This window comes from Schistosoma mansoni, chromosome 1, assembly GCF_000237925.1.
Source record: "Schistosoma mansoni strain Puerto Rico chromosome 1, complete genome".
NCBI classification, from domain to species: Eukaryota; Metazoa; Platyhelminthes; class Trematoda; order Strigeidida; family Schistosomatidae; genus Schistosoma; species Schistosoma mansoni.
In genome coordinates this window covers 25,888,114-25,911,616 of record NC_031495.1, presented here as the reverse complement: position 1 = coordinate 25,911,616, position 23,503 = coordinate 25,888,114, and the positions used below count along the sequence as shown (strand labels likewise).

General features: G+C 37.8%; 2 protein-coding genes across 2 annotated transcripts; both read left to right on the top strand.

Moving 5' to 3' along the window:
* Positions 1–215: 215 nt before the first annotated feature.
* Positions 216–3,353, top strand: Smp_062830.1 (putative intermembrane space import and assembly protein 40, mitochondrial precursor (Mitochondrial import inner membrane translocase TIM40)). The gene is made up of 2 exons (XM_018793837.1): positions 216–238; positions 2,789–3,353. The coding sequence occupies exon 2, from the start codon at positions 2,913–2,915 to the stop codon at positions 3,294–3,296; it is 384 nt and encodes a 127-aa protein (XP_018648309.1). The 5' UTR covers positions 216–238; positions 2,789–2,912; the 3' UTR covers positions 3,297–3,353.
* Positions 3,354–3,358: 5 nt separating this feature from the next.
* On the top strand, positions 3,359–22,718 carry Smp_196960 (hypothetical protein; the record flags this gene model as incomplete). Its single annotated transcript, XM_018793836.1, has 8 exons — positions 3,359–3,481; positions 3,523–3,566; positions 3,605–3,671; positions 3,708–3,837; positions 15,861–16,034; positions 17,128–17,438; positions 19,995–20,064; positions 22,666–22,718. The coding sequence occupies exons 1-8, from the start codon at positions 3,386–3,388 to the stop codon at positions 22,716–22,718; spliced, it is 945 nt and encodes a 314-aa protein (XP_018648308.1). The 5' UTR covers positions 3,359–3,385.
* Positions 22,719–23,503: the final 785 nt, after the last annotated feature.

Here is a 23,503-nt window from a genome sequence, read left to right as displayed (position 1 = left end):
AATTGCGTTCAGGCTATAAGCTCATGTTTAAAAGATGACTCGGATATCCTGGAAAACAGAGGGAAGCTACACTTGCAATTCTAGAATTCCGGGGTTTACCATACAAAAGGCGTCTTGCAAAGCCAGACATTTTAATTTTTACTATCGCAAATTAAGAGGTGATTTGGTTTTGATGTATAGAATACTAGGAAATGCTTTTGGACCTAACAAACCCATTTTTTGAAACTTAGCGTTACGTGTGTGTTTGTCTTAAAGTCATCAGGTATTAGACCGTACAAAAGTTTGGTTTAACTGTTATTGTGGTGAAAAACTTCCTGTTATGTAAACCTGGATTAGAGTTTTCTATTCACTGGAAACTTTGTGAAACCGATGTGTTGTGGTGAACAGCATCAAAAACTACTATTCTTTTCGTATTTTCATTCAACGGGGTTGTTATTGTATTCAAGCGCCATATTGCGTGACAAGGGAGATAATTAATTTTGGATGGTTCCTGAGTGTTGATAATGTGTTTGCGTATCGTTTATAGATCAATCAAACCAAAATAAGTTGGACTTAGATTACGAACGTCCCGCTTGTACTTTTTGTCGCAAACAATAACCGATAAGAAATAGTGAATTTAAATAGGATGTTATCTAATAGAATTGCAGTTCCTTCTCATCCATATTTTAACGAAGTAACCATGGTTTCGCATAAAAAGGCTTTCATTGACGCAAACGCGCAGACTTTCAGAGATTTTACACCTGTTTAGTCATATATATATATATATATATATATATATATGTCCGTCTCCGTGGTACTCTACAGTATATACATATTTTAGTATGTATATTCACAACAACAAATTTGGAAACGAATGACAGAGTGATCAAACGCACAATGATGTGTAGAGACATGTCAAGCGACTTTTCATATAGCAGTAATCCTGACCTATCCGCTTCATATTACCTTCGACCTTGGTTTGATATTAATCTCATTCTTGTGTGTATGGAATATGCTTTAAACATTCTAGCTAGGCTAAAGTTATTATTCCGCGATTCGTTATGTTCATTTTTCCGGTTGTTTGTTGTACTGATAACTGCGATTCATTGATAGGGTAAGAAGTCAAAATTATTTTCGAGTCTGTAACCTACTGATTAGAAAAAAAATTAAACTTCAGTTTGCATAGAAACAAAAAAAGCTAGGTTTATCCGTTCAGACTATTCCACTTTTGAGCCGTGTATTGTCTACATAATGCTTCAAAGCTGTTGAATTTAGTGTGAGGAGATAGTTCTCATTATTTGCATATTCATCATAAATTTTGGTATGTCTCATGGTATTGTCACAAATGCCGCCAATGTTACAGATATGGATTGTCGGGCAACCACCAAACCTCTTGACTTTTCAGTATTTACGTTTTTGAAGTTCAGTCTCATGTTACTTGCACCTATTACCCTTCGTAGTGGAGTGTAGGCTGTCCACCAGCATTCTCCATTCAACTCCGTACTGGGCAAACAGATCTGGAGTATCTTGCGTAAACAATTGTTTATAAATGCTTACACCTTTTTGATGATGATTGTAGTAGTTCTCCAAGTTTCATCTCCGTGCAGTAGAATTGTCTTGACGTTCTTATTGAATATTATTACTCCGATGTTGGATGTCATTTGTTTAGAGTTCCATATAATCTTCAACCGTAGGAATGCGCCCCTTGTTTTGCCAGTCCTTGCCTTCACATCTGCATCAGATCGTTCTTATTTATTGGTGGTACTGTCCTGGCACGTGAGTTTCCTCATCTTCCAGAGCTCCTCCATTAAGTGTGATTTGATTGGTGCTCTCTTTGTTGTCTTTCAGAGCCTTGCTTTTTCCCTTATGTATGCTGAGGCATACTGCAGTAGAGGCTGCTGCTACACTGGCTTCCTTCACTTGCACTTTTTGTATATGGGATAGAAGAGCTAGGTCATTTGCAAAGTCCGAATCGTCTAGCTGTACCCAAGCTGCCCATTGTATTTCCTGCTTCCCCTTAGGTATGAAAGTCTTGTTGTCGAGGCCGATTGCCCTAGAGGCTGGCTGTTTCTACCTGCATTTTTTTGGTGTGTAAAAAATTTGTTCAGTCTCATGTCTTGTCATGTAATACACACACTACACCATTTCTGACAAGCATCAGTTGCTGCGTAATCAAGGAGTGTCAGTCCAACATTTTATATCACTTTGAGTCAATTTTCTAGTATAAGAATCAAGTTTTAGCTTTAACAATCCTAGCATTTTGAAGGCGAACCCGGTTTTCGAAGGCAACTATTGTCTCACTGTCCTGTGTGTGATGGTTATCACATCTGTAACGTTGATATCAAGTTTTTATACGAATTTGTCTGCCTTTCATCCTCACGATTTCTGGTATTTCTCGTGTTCCCAAGGTGGTTTATACCACATGTTAATTACAATAGGAATTCTGCTAAACGGGAATAGATGGAGGTTATGCTTTCAACATTATTTTACGCGTTCATTTTTTTTGAAACAGTGCTTTTATGTTACTGGAAAATTTCAACCGATTAAGTACTCTGTTATGATAGGAGTAGTCCGGAGAGCTGTTAACTAAGATTTTGTGTCGATTAGTCGCCCACCGAAGACCGTAAGAAACATTTTCCTCCATGCATATTTCGTTCAATAATATGTAGTTATCGTTTCCTGAATAAAAAACGTAAACATTTTCTATAAACGTATAGTTTTCCTCCGGAAATAGACAACTGTCGAAGTGTTTTTCTCAAAAGTTTTTTCTATAAATAACATTTTACTATTTATTATTTTTGTCTCATAGTTTTTTCAATATTGTGTGGATCTTTAATGGTCGTTGGATTCGTGTTCTAAACAACACTATATCAATACCACTTCATTCTTATTAATTGGTTTACTGAATCAAAGTCATCGCAAGGGAATTTAACATGTCCAACCCAATCAAGCATGACGTTACATTTTTAACTAGAGAAGAGGCTCACTCAACATTGCGTTTAGAAGACTACTACGATATCGATCGTAAATTTTCAAAGCCTGGATTTCGAACTGAAAATGGCCAGTTCAATTGGCATTGCTCATGTGTTAGTTCATATATATCTGGCCCCTGTGGATACTTCTTTCGAAATTTTATGCAGAACATTGACAGATTTCTAAAAAGCGAGGATGCTTTTGAAAAACAGCAAAATCGAAACTTGTTTATTCAACTTCATTCTCAGTTATTAGGATGTTTAAAAGCTCATCCTGTATATTATAAATCATTCATGGATGAGTATGCTTCACCGTTAGATAGTTTGATGAAAGATGTAGAATAGAATAATAAAAAAAACTTTTGTTTCTGTATTTACTTTGAATCTCACTTTGTGACAACCAATTTTTACTTTCAGTAGTTACCGACTTCTAAATGGCGTGTGAAGAAAGATGCGGATATTTTATGAATGAAAAAAATAAATATTGTCGTCAACTTCGTCTTAAGGGTTCAGATCGCTGTTTTACCCACGTAAGCATTAGTGTTTGATGTTTTGTATAACTAAAATTTAGGAGACATCCGTAGCTAAAGTGGCTTGTCCATTGGATCCATCACAGTAAGCTCTTTTCTTCCAAAATCAATATCCTCCCATAGTCTCGTCACCCGTTCAAAGCTTGAAAAACATTTGAAGAGGTGTAATAAGGAGCATAGAGTTAAGGCTGTAAGCTTTTGTTTTATCATGTTGAACGATTTTCAGGCATATGATGTGACTGGAATCAATTCAGCTAACTTATGTAATAGTAAAATTGTTCCAAAGGTTTCACTAGCTGATGTATCTTCAGTTACAATGTTACGACTGATAGCACGTTCAGAAGAATTGAATACAGGTCAGATATGATTTCATGTAATGTGTTCAGTGTTTGTTTCGTGTTTCGTCTTTTCCTTTCATTTTATGTTTGAAACGATAATCAGGCTGGTTTTAGACATGAATGTGTCGGTCAAACGTGCACTATTCATCAGGTTCTGATATGTAGACATGCATTCCAACTCTCGATTTTGGTTGTGCATTTTAACTTAAAGTTACTGTTCATCTACGTTGATCGATCCCTTTCTTATGACATTATGTTTCATTGAAAGTCAAATCAAACGCTTACATGAACCATTTGAGGATTCTTCTCTCGAACATTAGCCAAGTTAGAGCTTATGGTGAACTGTCACCAGGATTGGTAACATCGTACAGTGTTCGTCAGAGTTGTTCATGTTCCTCATTCTTGTATAACTTTCATCAAAACTTTCGGAACTAATACCTTCGTCCGAATTTCCAGGTATTTATCTTTACCAGGAAGATCACTTATCGACTCAGATGACATAATTCTATCTGGTAAACGAGCTCATATAAAAGTCCTCCAAGTTCCTTGAGTAACAATTGAAGTATGTTTTGGATGCGTTTATCTCTAAACGCGAATACTTTTCCAAACTTTCTTGCATCATCCCCTAGATCGATCATAGCGGGTGAAGCAGTTGGGCTCTTTGACCATTTCACGTCTTGAAAATTCCATCAGACCAGATCATTCGGTGCCTAATAAAGTCTCAGCATAGATTCAGAAGGGCTAATTGGCTTTTGCCAAATTATATTACTATTGGCTGAAAAAAGATTCCTGTCTACTAACCAAAGGACGAGCGTGCTTCATGACACGTTTTCTGTGTACTACTCTACAGCTGTGAAATATATCCTATAAAAGTGCAAGGTATTCATAAGATGCAGGATTTCCATTTTAGGGGTCTTTTGAAAATTGACCGTGTATTGTTGAACAACTTGATTGAGAATTATTGAGGTTGGGCATAAGTTACTAAGCAAATATGACAAATCAGTTGACAGCCTTGGTAATCCTTATTAACTAAGATGCTTGGCACATAGATTACGAGTATCCAACCGTCACATTCATCGAGGCCCAACCCAAGGTCCGAAGGCGAAGTCGTATTGCTGACTGTACAGAGGTGTGACGGCAGTAAGGTGTTTCCTTCAGACAACTACCATAACAGTGATGCTGCATTCCCACAACAAAGGGTGGCGTTACAAAAGGTCGACCCTAAAAAAACACCTCGCCTTATCCCACGGATATCCGTCTCCCCTGGTAAGGTCTCAACAAGTACGGAGCTAACACAAAAATTACTCACATAGAGGTCGTGGTTGACAGACCTCAAGCAGTTGTCCCTTGGGCGCTGCGGTCACGCTCTCAGGTCACAAAGACCACTTCTAATCCTATTTCCTTTTCAGGTATCTCCAGAAGAAACCTTCAACGGTGTGGGCAACTGGGAAGTGTTAACGGCCCTCATACCTCTAACAGCACTCAAGATCACTGTATTCATAATTAATCTCCTTATTCAATTCCTATTATTCCTCCTACATCGACTTTCAACACTAAACTTCCTCTTTCGGCTTCCTCTTAAAGTGACACCATAGCCAACGATTGTAGTGCGCAAAACACTATCTCAGGTCTACTGAAACTTCGCTCCAAACTACACACTGGAGCCTTCAACGTATGCACCCTTTGTCAAATCGGCCAGCAGGTCGTCTTGGATGAAACCCTAGAATTTCGTACCATTGATGTACGCTGTGTCTCCGAAACATGCATACACAGTCCTAGTGTGGTCATTTACTTGACCTCACCTCGCGAAAATGGAGAGCTGACGAGATACACGCTCCTTGTATCTGGCGACCCAATGGCTAGTGTTATATCTTAGCAAGGGCATAAGTACGGGTAACTTCCGGGACTTCTTAATGGACGATTATCCTATATATATATATATATATATATATATATATATATATATATATATATTGTATAACTATGGAGGGGCTCGATAGAAGACTGTCGCTCATTCTGGAGCACATGTTTAGATTCAGATCATGATCTAGTGCAAGCACGTATCTGTCTGCGTTTTACTGGACGTAGGAAAGACACTGCAGGGAAATCTCTTAGGGTTCTTGTTAGTGGGACATAGATTGGATTAAAGCATGTTTCATGCATGATGGTGTTGCTGCGCGTTGATTGGCTCATTCTAACTAATCAGCCCGGGCAAATTATTAGACAAAAATCTAGAAGCTTCTTATGTATATACTATAAATATATAAACGTTATTCAAATCAGTGATTGCTGTTCACATACCATTGTTACTTTGAATACAATTTCATTCCTGTTCAACGTGTTCTGATTTTGGGGGCTTGTCGAGTGTCATCGTATAAGAATACTAAGCAATAGGAATAGCTGGGTCGTTTATATATCAAAACACAATTGAAATAGTTCTACTTAATGATAGGCAAGCTAAGAATATATTTCAGGAACAACTAGAAAAACAGATAGGCAGCCATGTAAGTTGTGCTCACCCCGAGGCTGCGTGGAATGACATCCGAAAAGCTGTGGAAACAGCAGTGATATCCGCTAGTACGGTAAACCATAAGGTTAGGGAGAAACAGTGGATCTCAGCAGCATCTACCGCACTGATAGATGCTCGAAAACTCATCCCATCTGGCTCTGAAATAACGAAGAGCGGAGTCAACTAAGGCGCAGGCTAACAAGAAGCCTACGCAATGATCGCGAACAGTTGTGTGTAGCGAAAGCAAGAGAGATGGAAAAGGCAGCGGCAATAGTTAACAGCAGACAACTGTTCAGACTTGTTAAAGAAACCGGTATTAGGAACCCAACTGTCAGCGAAACTATCTCGGTAAAAGATGGACATATTTTTCATTCTCAATCCAGGAGATTGGATCGAATGGCAGAACACTTTAGGGATCAGTTCAACTGGCCTTCAGCTACACTTCGGTTTCCCACAATCCCTAGTCGACCTGAATGGCAAGTTAATGTAAGTACACCAACTCTTTACGAGGTTAAAAAAGCTATAGGAAATCTAAAGCGAGGGAGAGCAGCAGGTCCTAACAGGTTTACTCCTGAGATTTTTAAGGATGGCAGTCCAGTACTAGCAGCAAGATTGACTGAGGTCTTAAGTAGAATCTGGGAACTAGACGGAATTCCATATGACTGGTCCCAATCACTGATTGTGCCAGTCTATAAGAAAGGACAAAAGTCCTCTTCTGACAATCACAGAGGGATCAGTTTGACTAATATAGTGTCTAAAATATTAGCTTCAATAATACTTGGACGCCTAACCAAAGCTCGTGAAGAGCAGACTAGAGAAAACCAGGCTGGTTTTCGACCTGGACGTGGTTGTATAGACCAGATATTCACTCTACGTCAGGTCCTAGAACATAGAAACACATTCAGACGTCCCACAATCGTAGTATTTTCGACCTTAAGGCGGCATTTGACTCCGTTGATCGTAAGGTTCTATGGCAGGGTTTATCATTGAAAGGAGTACCAAAGAAGTACATTAACCTCATAAAGACTCTACTCGAACACAACTGGTCGAGTTAAAGTCTATGGCGAACTGTCATCAGAATTAATTACCTCAAGTGGTGTTCGTCAAGGCTGTCCACTCTCTCCATTCTTGTTTAACTTTGTCGTTGACATGCTTTTAGAGATAACGTTTTCATCATCTAAATCTCCAGGAGTTGAACGTTTACCGGGTGGCTCACTTGTTGACTTAGAATACGCCGATGATATAGTTCTATTTGGTGAAGACGCCGACAAAATGCAGAGTCTTCTGACCCCTATAAGCAACTATGCAGGCATTTTCGGGATGCGATTCTCTCCCTCGAAGTGCAAAATGCTACTTCAGGATTGGATAGCATCGGCACCTGAACTAATGATAGGGAGTGAAGTAGTTGAGCGTGTTGACAGCTTCACTTATCTTGGGAGTCTCATCAGCCCTTGTGGTCTGATATGTGACGAAATCTCAGCACGGATACAGAAGGCTCGTCTAGCTTTCGCCAACTTGCGTCATCTATGGCGTAGGCGAGATATCCGTCTACCAACCAAAGGACGGGTTTACTGTGCAGCAGTCCGTTCCGTTCTACTTTATGGCAGTGAAACATGGCCGGTAAGAGTAGAGGATATTCATACGCTACTAGTATTCGATCATAGATATCTTCGAAGCATTGCTTGTATATCGTGGGACAACCGAGTATGTAATGCAGTTATAGGAAACGGGTACTGGTAAGGATGGCAAATCGACTGATGAAGTAGTGAAACTTCATCAGTTGAGATGGCTGGGACACGTGTTACGTATACCCAACCACCGACTGCCCCGACGTGCAATGTTTTATGGTGTAGGAGTAGGTTGGAAGAAAGCCAGCAGCGGCTAGACCAAAACGTGACACAAATCCATGAAGTTACTGACAATAGGACTGAGCCATACTGGTAGGTGTGGACTACCTGGTTGGGATTCGCGAGGTGATAGCAATCGATGGTTAGAGACCTTGAATGACATGGCTCAAAATCGTTTGCAAAGGCGAAGGTGCATCCACTCTTTGTGTTCTCCCGAATTCTAATCTTCTGAATTATTCATGTCTCTATCTTTTTTCTCTTTCCAAACTTTATTTCACTGGATTATATTCCTCCAATAACATCTTCAAACCCCAATCTTTCACATTAATGCTTATACTCTTACTATTTCTACCACTATGGGATTTGAATCGACAATTGCATCTCTGTGCTAATGTGGTATGGCAACTCGAATTGATGTACGTACATACAAAATTCTACGTTGTGATTGACTGACTTACTGTCCCTAAATTATATTCAGTTTATTGATTATTGTCTCCCACGTTCATATCCACATTTGACTTGATTCTGTACAAATATTATCTTCTATTTTATGGTGTGATGCGGTCTGTCTGTCTGTCTGATATATAAACCGAGTATGGTGTCATTGGTGTTTTGGACTCAATTGGAAGGACTAGGCGGACAAATGACCAATAATGACGCTAGACGTCATTGATTGGAAAAGTCGTATTCCGACTGGTGGATAAATCTTGTGATAAAAGCCGGACATAAAATCACAACAAATTGGAAACAGCCTAGTTTTCTAGATTCATAACAGTCAGTTCTCGTGGACTTGCAGGTGTAGGCATAGCACTAAGTACGAGAGCATAGCAAATGCTATCAGAATGAATCCCCGTTAAGCGTCACTTACGTGCAGTTCAGCTAAACGGTTCCGTAAGAACTCGGAAGGATAGGGACACAGATTGTGGCCCTTACGTCGTTTCTGCCTACGCTCCCACTGACTGGAGCCCAAATGAAGTGAAAAATCACTTTTACAGAAAGCAATCTGATCTTCTTCATAAAGTTAAGCGCTCAGACATAGTACTCGTACCAGGTGACTTTAATGCTCAATTAGGTAGCTTAAAGCAAACAGAAAGTCATTTAGGTGGGTATTTCAGCATCTAAACTCAGCGACCAGATAATGATGATCATCTGTTGCAACTATGCTCAAACAATCGTTTATTTTTAGCAAACACTAATTTTAAGCATAAGGAGAGACAGTCTGAATGTAACATTGAAGTAGATCCCCCGACTCTAGCTGAAGTTCAAAAGGCTATAGCTAATCTGAAACGAGGAAGAGCACTTGGTCCAGATGGATTGGCTCCACAGGCCTTTAAGTACAGTGGTCCAATTTTAGCGATTATGTTGACTAATATTTTAGCTAAAATCTGGAAGTTGGACGTAATTTTATCTGACTGGTCACAACTTCTGATTGTCCCAGTAAATAAGAAGGGGTCAAAATAATCCTGTGACAACGATAGAAGGATTAGTTTGACTAATATAGCATCTGAAATACTAGCCTCAATAATTTTCGGGTGCCTAACTAAGACTCGTGAACTGCGAACACGAGAAAATCGGGCTGGTTTCGGACCTGGTTGTGGCTGTATCAATCACATATTCACTGTTCGTCAGGTTTTAGAACACAGGTATGCTTATCGTCGTCTAACAATGATAGTTTCTCTTGACTTGAAAGCAGCATTTGTCTCTATAGACCGAGAGGCTCTGTGGCAGTGTCTGTCATTGAAAGGTGTATCTCAGAAGTACATGAACCTTATGAAGTCTCTTTATTCGAACACTACCAGTCGAGTGAGAGCTTATGGTGAACTGTCATCTGATTTTGCAGCCTGAAGTGGTGTCCGACAAGACTGTTCACTATCTCCAATTGTGTCCAACTTCATCGTAGACTTACTGAAAGAAATAACGTACTCGTCGACTAAATTTTCGGGCGTTGGTCTCCTCCCAGGAAGTTCACTTATCGACATAGAATACGTAGATGACATAGTCCTGTTTGGTGAAGACACTGTCAAAATGCGTGGTCTTTACGTAGCAGTGAGTAACAATACCAGGATGTTCTGGATGCGTTTCTCTCCATCTAAATGTAAATTCTTGCTCCAGGACCGACCTGCGTCAACATCTGAACTAAGTATAGGGAGTGAAGTAGTCGAACGCGTCGACAGCTTCACTTATTTTGGAAGGCTGATCAACCCTAATGAGTTGGTATCTGATTAAATCTTTGCACAGATTCAGAAAGCTCGTTTGGCGTTTGCCAACCTACGTCACCTATGGCGATGGCGAGATATCTGTCTATCAATTAAAGGACGGGTACACTCGCACCTGTTCGCCCTGTTCTACTTTACGGCTGCGAAACGTGGCCGTTGAAGAGTAGAAGACACTCATAAGTTACTATTATTTGACCACAGATGCCTTAGAAATATTGGTCGCATCTGCTGTGCTCACCTGGTAAGTAATAGTGAGGTTAGACACAGGGTATTCAGGAATGATGGCAAGTCAGTTGATGAGGCTATGAATCATCATTGACTAAGATGGTTGGACCACGTATTACGTATGTTTGAACATTGATTAGCACAACGCGCAATGCTGACTGGTACAGGGGATGGTTTAAAGAGATTCGAGGGCGGCGAAACCAAAACGTGGCATCAGTTCTTGAAGTCACTAACTTCTAGTCTGAGCCATGTTGGCAGATGCAGACTACTTAGTTGGAGTCAATATGACTATCGTAACCAATGGTTGGAGACTGTGAGTGACATGGCTCAGAATCGATCACAATGGCATAGGTGTATACACTCTCTATCTTCCCTTAAACTATGAGATTAAAATTATTTCATATCTTTCTTTCTTCCTGTACTATATCCTTATATACAATCTTTCTTTCATAAATGGCTACTATTAAATTAACTAGTTCTGTGAATTCGGTGTTCATCTTGTTGTGCTAGTGAGATATGGAAACTTGGACCGATGCATAAATGTGCCTGTTCCTACATTTTAGCTGACTGACTTTCATTATTAGCCAGTGTGCTAGTAAGTTGGGAGAAATCTAAGAGCAGACCACATAACTGGCGGCTTCAGTCCATGAATCCATTAACTCTCGTTCTGATCTATGTTGGTAAGGTAAGTAAACGCGATCGGGGTTGCTGAGTGTGTTGTTTGAAGTGGTTCAGAATTCACATTAGCAGTATGGACTCATTCACTATTTCCCCACTTCTAGGTCTGGAGTTTCGAAATGGAATAATTGATATGCGTCTGCTTTTTCCGCGATCTTGTACAAAAATGACTGTAGTTGCTTACTTAGAGCATATAAATACTTCTGCTGGCTTCACTAACATTATAGTATATCCACTCTACCCTATAACTGATGCAATAGCCTTCCAGCTTTGAAGTTTTGGTTCCAAAGTATTACCTGGTGCTTTCATTCTTATTATTAATGTATTCGATCTCCATGCGTTACTCATCCTTCATTATTATTTACATTCATATTTTACCCATCTTGCCTACCAGATAAAAGATCATATACTCAACTTTGAGTGTTACTTTATTGTCTGAAGGATAGTAAGTACTGCCTGACCACTCATATTGGCGGAAGTACGGTGGAATTCAAACTTTACAATATGATAGTTGAAAATGCAACACCTTAACCTTCCCATTCTAATGAGTCTACTAGAAAATAGTCAGAAAGCTAATAGAGTATATGATTACTGTGTGGTTAAGATACATTTGGTCAATGGACTTACTTGTATATTAGCCATATTTCTTAGAAAAGTGTCCAAATGTTGGGAAGAATAACCACCGCTACAGACGATGTTACCTGTCGGATAATCAAAGAATAAATTTGCTCTCACGTAATCAGTACGGGAGAGTACTTTGTAGTAAGACCTACCACCCTACCTATACTTGCGTCTTAGCTTGTAAACTCAATATACTATATTTTCTAAATTTTGTAAAACCTAATTTAGCATATCCAGTCGTATAACTGAAATAACAGAATAATTTCAGAATTAGCAATGAAATGAATAGAATTTTAAGATGGTAATGTTTTCGGCCAAGATCTTTGACATCTTATCTCAAGCCTACTAAATCACCACTTGAATCAACTAGCTGACTTCGCAGATGCAATGTCTTTTCTTTATCTATCCTATATCACATTTTTAAACCAGCCTAAAATGGTCAGTACAACTTGAAACAGTTGTAGTTGTCTACTCTCTTACCCTTTTCTCTATCTAGTCAATAAAGTTGGATAAAAAATAATAATGAACAGATTCGTCAAATGAAACTGGTATTTGTCAAATAATTTAATATTTTATAACTTCTCACATCACTATGAGTTCAAGTAGAATGTTCACATTATAATATAGGTGTTTGAAACGCATACAATGTTAATACAAAGCCTCTCAAATGGAAAATTAAAGCCTTCCCGGACTAGACGATGACGTTGATAGTTTAAGACCTTTGACATTTCTGTATGTATAATATACAATCAGTTGTGAACTGTTACGTCTGTAATCAATTTATAAACGAATGGAGTGCAAGAAACATGTAAAAATCGTTATGATCATAATAAACAGAGTAATACAATCTATAGTAATTACACCCGAAAACAGTAGTAAATTGACCATAATAATGGTGATAATAATAATAATAATAATAATGGTAATATATACAGTCCCTTTTATAATCTTGAGGAGAACTTCAATGAAGATTTGAGCAGAATAACATGCATTTATATAATCTCTCTTGGTTCGCATCAGCCGCCTTCCTATACCTGCTAACTCGCAGAGGATAGGTTGCCGACCAGCAATCTTCAACCATATTCTGGGTTCTCCTTCCAAGTTGTTACTAATTGCTATTCATTCTTTTGATATTTGCATGCGATCCCCGACTCAATGTGTTCTTTGACCTGCCTTTTTTCTTCTGCAGTAAGAATTTTAAGTTAAGCATTTACTCGGGATGTAGTCTGATGATTTCCCCAATTTATGTCCTATCCACCTCCAGCGTCTATTTCTAATTCCCACTTCAGCTCTAAACTCGTTTGTTCTCTGTCTGGAGTCCTCCAAAATTACCAGTCCTAAAAGCAGATAAAGGAGGAAAAATGGTCATGAAGTTAGCGACTCCCATCCTTTAGAAAAGAACCTCTCTAAAGAAATGCTAACCATTTATGGACTGCATCTTCATCTTGATAGCTTACATTATTGATTTCGAGCAACAAAAATTTAATTAATGTTTGGAAGTAATGTTGCAAAGATCTGCCTTATAAGAAAAGCGACGATCATGCAAACCTTTGCGTTCCCAAACCAAATAATAATTTTATGTTCGATTTTTGTCATTTGAATGTTGGTTGAAATATTTTCTATTTTGGACGGTAATTAGTGAGTAGGAAAAAAATCTGATTAGGACTGATGTATCAAATCTGACCATGTTCGCTAAACTCATCTTACTTTTGAGCAGTCAACAAAAGGATTCGCTGTAGTTTGTCACAGACAAATGGTACACTGTATTTGGTGTAAAGTTAGCCACTGACCATCGACTATTCTTTTCAAATGACTTCATCCAAGTAGTTAGTGAATAACTTCAACGTTCAAAAACGTTTTGCCTATGAACTTTGAAATTTGCTATATATTAACTTTGAAAACTTAATTTCCTCTAAATAGCATACATTATCCTTTTTACTGTGTTGCCTACACATATTATTTTACCTTTATTCAAGAAACCTCCTACGATTTGAAACATGACTGATATTTTAGTTTTGTGACCTATGACAAACTCTTATTACTGCCATTGGTACGACTTTATTATGACTGTGGAATAACTGTTACCCAATAATGGTTGAAACGGAATAAGACTGCTTTACTGACCCAACGAAGATCATAATGCTATAGAAGGGGACTGATATATTCACCAACCGCCAATTAAATAAAGTCATGATTTACAATAAAGTGCATATTATTTTAAATAAATTTAAATAGATTGGATTAGTAGTTTATCAGTAATATATATTTGTTTTCTTCTTAACGAAACCCGATACACATATTTCACAGCTGAAAACAAAGTTACATCTTGATATTTATTCCCATTGGAGTAGTCTATATCAGGGAGGTCATTTCCATGAAATCTGTCATAGCATATACTAACCTAAATAAAATACTTATGAAAAACACTGTAATGCGGCAGAGCTCCTCCATCAATGAGTTTATGATAGTATGTGTTGTCCTGTGATTGGTTAGTGTCTACTATCATTGATGATGTAGAGGTGTAAATCGGATAGTAGATTTTCATGCTCTGTCAGTTAACTCACTCAGATGAACTTTATGGACAATTTTCATCTTTGTTTAAAATAAATCGAGATTTTTCCATACTCTAAGTCATATGAACATTTGTGAGCGAAATAGGTTTCTGACGTTGTGATTTTACTCATAGGTACTAGTTCTTTCTTATAACCATCATAATGTTTTAGTATTTACAAGATTAACAGTCTGTTAGTAAAACTGAATGATAACCAAATTGTTGTCTTAAATGTTAAAATACCTAACTTTAAACCACCATGGTACCCGTACAAATCTATTTAGGTTGTACAGTCAAATAGTATCACTAACCTTTACACTAAAAGTATGACTTAAAGTAGAATACGCAAACAATTGCTTGGTCATCAGCTAGATCATAGGTGTCTTCGAAGCATTGCTCATATATCCGAGGACCACCGGGTAAGTAATGCAGTTATAGGAAACGGGTACTGGTAAGGATGGCAAATCGACTGATGAAGTAGTGAAACTTCATCAGTTGAGATGGCTGGGACACGTGTTACGTATACCCAACCACCAACTGCCCCGACGTGCTATGTTTTATGGTGTAGGAGTAGGTTGGAAGAAAGCCAGCAGCGGCTAGACCAAAACGTGACACAAATCCATGAAGTTACTGACAATAGGACTGAGCCATACTGGTAGGTGTGGACTACCTGGTTGGGATTCGCGAGGTGATAGCAATCGATGGTTAGAGACCTTGAATGACATGGCTCAAAATCGTTTGCAAAGGCGAAGGTGCATCCACTCTTTGTGTTCTCCCGAATTCTAATCTTCTGAATTATTCATGTCTCTATCTTTTTTCTCTTTCCAAACTTTATTTCACTGGATTATATTCCTCCAATAACATCTTCAAACCCCAATCTTTCACATTAATGCTTATACTCTTACTATTTCTACCACTATTGGATTTGAATCGACAATTGCATCTCTGTGCTAATGTGGTATGGCAACTCGAATTGATGTACGTACATACAAAATTCTACGTTGTGACTGACTGACTGAGATTATAATTATGTCAGTTTACTAACTTTGCGCTTAACTAAATTTTCACTCATCGGACTTCAATTCATATATAGTATGTTAGTGTTAAATGTAATCATTGGATAATCAAACGGAATCTATGAATAGACTGTTCCAATTTATAATTCATCAGTTAATCTTAATATGCTTCAAACACAAAAATCATGATAATTTACTATCAGTGTACTAGGAAAAACGTTTTCTTACCTAATCAGTTTGATGGAGTTACAACTTATTGACATTGAGAGTTTATCAAGTCTTTGATTGATTTTAAAATTCTTTTGGCAACGTTAATATCAAAAAAATTTAATGACCACTTTTCTTTTATAATATTCTATACCTTTTACCGATTTATAGAGTTGAATCTCATTGAACAAATCAAAGATTTATCAGTAGGTGATATTCATCCTCTCATTTCATTCACAATGAATAATCAGCGTCATTGGTGTTCGAGCGGATTTCCTGGAATAAAGGAAATACCCTCTTTTCTTCAGTCTGACGATACAACACTGAATAGTAGCAATGATAAAGGTAGTTTCAATAGATTGCTAATCGAATGACTTGTTTGTAACACTGAATATATTGACTAATTAATTTATATTGGTTTTAAACTGAAGGAATAAATTAGGTAGAAATTAATTCATGTAAAGTGGCTTAAAGCAGTCGACAGCAAACCTGTCTTCTGCCTTCTGGTACCCTTCAGCAAGAAATACCTGCAATATTGAGGGAACTGGTGCTCCGTAGTAGATTCCAATGTACATCACCCAGCTTTACAGTCTGAGACATTACGACCGAGCTAGTCGGGTGGCAAGTGACCTATATGATTAGTATATTTACAATCGATCGATCATTTAGTGACTGAAGTCGTGTTCTTATAGTCCTGATCGAATCCTATTGACCAAGTTGTGACGTGGCCACTAGTCGAAAAGACTTGGGATTGCCTCCGAAACAGCTCATTGTTAACGTGTTACTCAGATTGTGAAGATGGGTAACGTAGGGTCGAACCCACCGGTGAGCACCAGCTCCCTCAAAATTACAGTTACACATTTATAACAAGTATCGAATACCTCAAAAATTAGTTTGGGATTTCCTGTCGACAACCTCACATCTCAATATAATGTACGTGATGTCAGGTTACCACAGTTAGCTCACTAGTGACTTGTTTCAATTTGTTTCTAGAGTTCTGCTGATAAATTGTGATTGATGGAGATATGTCAGAAGTGGAACAGTTGTTATCGATAGGAATGTATGACTGTCTCGCCATAGCTCGGATTGATTAAAGTTAAATTTGTAATATCGGATGTCGACCCAGTGACTAAAATGCTCAAATGTTCGCCCCAATACCTGAAGATTCTGGGTCCAGTCTCTGATGGAGTCGTGAGTGTTTACTGTGGAAGAGTTTCACACTAGGAAGAAACAGCTATCCTGTACCCCTTGATTACCAGTGGTGCCTCGAATGAAATTGAGGTGTTGTGAATACAAGCTACAAATTAAACTAAGGTTCACAAAACCACTTTAAGTTACCTAAACTTGATTAACGTTCATTCGCTATATACTACATGCAGTTATTTCGTATTACATAATGGAACGTTAAGATGAGATGCTTTTTCTTTTCATGTTTGAGTCGATCAAGATACAAATTTATCAGAAGATAACTTCTCAGTAAATCCAGAACATGTGATCCGTGGATCAAAGCGTCATATTTATCAGAATGGATGTCTGATTCGAGTCTTGGAAAAAGAAAACCTTCTTACTACTGGTAATTTATATCTTGAATTCGGTGCTGGTCGTGCTGGATTATCTCATTGGATCAACAACTGCTTAGCGTCTTCTGAATTAGGCTCTCGCTGTTACGATCGGTTTCCAGGTATATGGCCGGTAAAAGCACCCGAAACTAGCTTTATAGTTGTGGAACTCAATTCCGTCCGTTTTAAGGTTTGTTGTGAAAAAGAATAATGGTACATTCAATAAAACTTTCAAGTTGCTATTTGGTTATTTATGTTTTCAGGAACATTGCAACTTTAAATATTTTATTTAGATATATTGCCTGTGCTAATATAGGCCATCTTTTAAGCTGTCGTGGTGCTAACCTGGTTGTAAAAGGTCGAGCTTACAATGCGTTAGCGAGAGCAGTTTTACTCTTACTTTGTGAAACCAGGTCTAAGACGGTGGACAGTCTTGTCGGACACCACTTCAGGCTGCAAAATCAGATGACAGTTCACCATAAGCTCTCACTCGACTGGTAGTGTTCGAATAAAGAGACTTCATAAGGTTCATGTACTTCTGAGATACACCTTTCAATGACAGACACTGCCACAGAGCCTCTCGGTCTATAGAGACAAATGCTGCTTTCAAGTCAAGAGAAACTATCATTGTTAGACGACGATAAGCATACCTGTGTTCTAAAACCTGACGAACAGTGAATATGTGATTGATACAGCCACAACCAGGTCCGAAACCAGCCCGATTTTCTCGTGTTCGCAGTTCACGAGTCTTAGTTAGGCACCCGAAAATTATTGAGGCTAGTATTTCAGATGCTATATTAGTCAAACTAATCCTTCTATCGTTGTCACAGGATTATTTTGACCCCTTCTTATTTACTGGGACAATCAGAAGTTGTGACCAGTCAGATAAAATTACGTCCAACTTCCAGATTTTAGCTAAAATATTAGTCAACATAATCGCTAAAATTGGACCACTGTACTTAAAGGCCTGTGGAGCCAATCCATCTGGACCAAGTGCTCTTCCTCGTTTCAGATTAGCTATAGCCTTTTGAACTTCAGCTAGAGTCGGGGGATCTACTTCAATGTTACATTCAGACTGTCTCTCCTTATGCTTAAAATTAGTGTTTGCTAAAAATAAACGATTGTTTGAGCATAGTTGCAACAGATGATCATCATTATCTGGTCGCTGAGTTTAGATGCTGAAATACCCACCTAAATGACTTTCTGTTTGCTTTAAGCTACCTAATTGAGCATTAAAGTCACCTGGTACGAGTACTATGTCTGAGCGCTTAACTTTATGAAGAAGATCAGATTGCTTTCTGTAAAAGTGATTTTTCACTTCATTTGGGCTCCAGTCAGTGGGAGCGTAGGCAGAAACGACGTAAGGGCCACAATCTGTGTCCCTATCCTTCCGAGTTCTTACGGAACCGTTTAGCTGAACTGCACGTAAGTGACGCTTAACGGGGATTCATTCTAATAGTGTTCGCTCTGCTATCGTACTTAGTGCAATGTCCACACTCGCCAGTCTACGAGAACTAGCCCACAAACGCCCTGATACGGCCGAGAGTGGGAGAGTCTACTCTCCCTCTCGAAATGCTCTCACATGGTCACACATATATAGCCTCTGCTAGGGAAGTCCTACTTACTGCCTTCTCGTGGCGCGACTGTTGTTCACAAGATTGAGATGACGAAAAGCGAATGTCCGGCGCTTAACAAGGTGGGTGGACACGGAGAGTTCACCTAGTGGAGACGGTAAACCCTGATTCCAAACCAAAAGTGCACATGGGCTCCAGTATCCTAAGGCAATAAGTGGCATATGAACCAATCGTTGGTCACCGCCTACAATGAGACTGCATCTCCTTACGATGCTCCACTGCATTGTGGATCAGATCTTTAGGTCAAATGCTCCGGGTGTGGTCCCTTAAGAAAACCACCTGTTTCGGTTTGGGCACCTGGACAGTATCACAGCCTTCACACACTCAAATTAAATGAGATTTGTGTGGAGCATATATATCTGGTGCCCCCTCGCAACAATATTTATGTTTAAATAAATACACAAATAAATAAATAATCATTAAATGAATTGATTGATTCATATGATTATCTGTGAATTTTGTATTTACACCAGTATAAGTTGATCAACACAATACTTACACCTGTTACCCCTCGTGGAGGAGCATAGGCCGCTCACCAGCATTCTCCATCCAACTCTGTCTTGGGCAATCCTTTCCAGTTCTTTTCACTTAACATTCATCCTTTTCATATCTGCTTCTATTTCTCGGTGTAATGTGTTCTTTGGCCTTCCTCTTTTCCTCTTCCCTTCTGGATTGTAAGTTAGCGCTTGCCTCGTGATGCAGTTTGGTGATTTCCGTAATGTATGTCCGATCCACTTCCAATATCTTTTCCTAATTTCCTCTCCAGCTGGAAGCTGGTTTGTCCTCTCCGCCTGTAGCTCTTCTAGAGTTACTGCCGGTCCCAAGCCCAGGTAAAGGAGGAGGGTTGGACATGGGGTTAACAACCTCATCCAGTAGAAAAACTAACTCGCTAAAAAAGCGCTAACCAGAAAAAATGATCAACATAATAAGTTAAGTAGTAACATTAATTATACTTCAAAACTTACATAGAGAAGACCTAATTGACATGAAATCCCATTTTATCTATCTACTTTCTTCCTATCTGAATTATCATTCTTTTATGTTAGTATTTCCAGAGAATGAAATTTAAATGGCTTCCGATTTGAAAATTGTTTTTTTTCTGTATTTTATAGATGGATAGACGTCAACGTGATGAAGGAAATTTTACACGTATCACAATTAATATTGCTGACTTGGATCTTGGTAAATATTTTTTTTTAAATTTTAACATTTAACATTGAAATTCTGTGGTGTTCATCTGAAATGACTATAAAATCTGTTGATTTTACTTTTCAATCAGACTGAAAAACATTATGGTGACTGGTGTTAGGTATAGTTGAATCTCACAAGTGTCATATATGCTTTTAGTAAAAAAGAGAAGCCATTTCGAACATGTATAGATATGATGTAACAGACGTTGGACTGAAATCTCTTGTCTGTATATCTGAATTACTAGTTTCCATCATCATTTTTAAGTGGTTTACTTTATTTGGTCTCTGTTATATCGATTGAGTATGTGGGTGCGTGCCCTGTTTGATATATGAACGTACTGATCTCCGCAAATGAGAGAGTAGCGATTTATCGATTGGATCAATAATACACGAGGGCCGTATGAGCAGTCTTGAGCAATACTCGGTCCTGCTATCTGCCTAGCCCAGCCAGTTAAGTCCAGAACACCAATAACAGCCTCTGCAATATGAATAATTATTCACAAACATACTGGGTTTATATACCAATCAAACAGACCACATCGTACCATAAAATAGAAAATAACATTTGTAAAAGATTTGGCCAAATGTGGCTGTGAATAGGGGTAACAGTAATTAGTAGAATAGGGATAACTCAAGCATGGTACATTGTATAATAATAGTTCATAGGTCAAAATAAAGCTTATAATAAGAGGGACAGGAATATGTATACTTTAGTTACTTAACAATTATACAATAGGAAATATACAGATCACATTGATCCATAAATAGTCCTCAAGGTTACCATTCATAACTCTTCACGGGATACAACAGTCTCTTTTTAAATGTATTTAAAGTACTGTTATATATGATGCTATTGATCTTTTTTAATCCATTTTTTCTCTGAGGATATCCTGATTTCCGACTTGTGCTTCCAATAGAATATGACTAAAATATTCTACCTCGTGCATTCGAAAGCCTCCTTTTATCCGTTTTGTTCATCAAACAGACTTACTTTTTTTTCTTAATAAGGCGGTGTCTTTTCAAAATTTTTCCGATTTCCTGCTAACATGTAATCTTACTAAAAGTGTTCACGCGAGCTTTATAATCTATGTTATGTTTAAATATTTGTAATGACAAATATACATTTTTTTATTCGGAATAGTATACATGAAATCTATTTAGAGTTATAGTTTTAATCTTAATGTAACTCATTTACTAAGCTTCTAGTCACATTATCTGGCTTCATAAAACAAAGTGTGTACTGGGATTTAAACCTGCTGTTCATGAATTGAAAGTCGAATAACCCTAACCAAAAAAACCACATATCAGCTGACTTCAAGAGGATCCCAAATTGAGATGAAACGATGAAATGTTAGCTAGTACTACGTCATAGATATGTGTACATATTACCGACTTGGGGTTCCCCTTTCGTACGAAATTCTTTGCTCTTTTTATCAATATTTAAGTTTTTTGATAGCTTTTTTTCAATTGGTATCTTCTCGTTTTTTTTTTCCATTTTTCTGGAGTTTATTATTATATGAACTTATAATCAAAAATAAAGAATATTTGAGCGAAAAGTCGCTCTCAAGAACTTCATTTTTGATCTGTACAGTCATAATTTTATAATCATTAGATTATAATGATCAACATAAGACATACAGATATTAGTTATAATCAAATTAGTGTTTCGTATTAAATATTGAGGTTTGAATGCTTGAAAAGTATGTCATTAGTAAATTGAATAAGTTATATTGGAAAGGATACGAAAAGTCACCATGAGGTGATGAGTTATACTCAAAATAGTAAAAGCATGTAAATGTGTCACGTAATATGCGAAGTGTTCTGTCGAGGTAATAATAATAATATTTCGATAGGCTACATATTACTAAGCGATTAGTAAATAGTTCACTTTTCATCCACACACGGTAACTAGTGTATTTTCAATTTTTGTCTTAACCAGTCAGTATCCATTGAAGTTAAGATTTTCGAGTTTCAAAGGTTGAACGATCTGATTATCTGCTTTCACAAAGAGCGAAATTACTTTGAAGTCTTTACATTATATTAATTTCGGTATAAATTTTAAATAGTTAGATACTTTCATGATAGATTAGTCAGTTAATATCCTATGTTTAGTATTTCACGATTAGAAGGGTATGGTAGGATTTGTGTAGAATGTCAAATTTTCATACTTTAATTCAACTGTTAATGTTAGATCACCATTGAGAACGTCCACACACGAAATTGAGGGTCTAGAGTTTGAATCTCGATTCAGCGTCGTGGATGGGCACTACTGAGGAGTCTCATACTGGAACGAAACGACCGTCCTATGCTTTGCTGGTTTCAATGGTGGTCTAACTAACATCAGTTTATGATTGAAATTGTAAAATTCTTAAGGAGTATTTCCACTAAAGGTTGCTACAATTTGCCTGGTTAATAATAGCGGTTGTGTTACAATTGGTCTTATACAAATGAACACTATACTCTTAAGCGAAATGTACATTCAAATCAATCTCTTTTTTTGAACGAGTAACAATCCTTTGTGCGAATCCATTAAGTTAATACGATTTTTAGACGGTGGTATACTTTAAAATTTTCATTTCTCAAATTTTTTCAGCTCGTGTTCCGCTTATACGAGAGAATAAAAGGCCTTTAATTGCTGTTGCCTAACTTTTATGCGGTGATGCTACTGGTGAATATAATTTTTAAATATGATGTTCAATTTTTATGTGAATAAAATGTATTGTCAATAATGATGATGATTTGCAAAAATGTAATGAATTTGCAGGGATGCACTTTTTTCAATTATCGAAATATTGAAAAGAGAAATGAAATTATCAATAAAGATTCACGGTCAGAAGCAGTTGTTTTTGTACACACAGTTGTAAGCTTGAATTATTTGACGGTCAAAACTTCTACAAACCTAGGAATACATCCTTGACTATTGTTATAGAAAGTTTTAAAAGTTGTTTTAAGGTTAATCTTATGCCGTTGCAATGATATATTTGACTATTGAGGAACATGGTATTTTACTTCCTGCGTTTGTCCAGGCACATGATGCTAACGCTTATGTTCTGCTACTCTCGAATTCAACGTTCGATTACTCCAGCATAGGTATATGTGTCAGTGTACACACACATATTATACACTCACATGTGAATTGGTAAATGAAATGAGATGTGATGTAATCTTTTATGTGATATTATAGCCTACGTGCAATCATTGCCCCCAAATGCCCTGATACGGCCGAGAGTGGGGAGAGTCTACTCTCCCTCTCGAAATGCTCTCACATGGTCACACATATATAGCCTCTGCTAGGGAAGTCCTACTTACTGCCTTCTCGTGGCGCGACTGTTGTTCACAAGATTGAGATGACGAAAAGCGAATGTCCGGCGCTTAACAAGGTGGGTGGACACGGAGAGTTCACCTAGTGGAGACGGTAAACCCTGATTCCA

What these genes read in the sequence shown, in the direction of transcription:
- Smp_062830.1 (XM_018793837.1), top strand. Translation starts at nt 2,913, where the DNA reads ATGTCCAACCCAATCAAGCATGACGTTACATTTTTAACTAGAGAAGAG.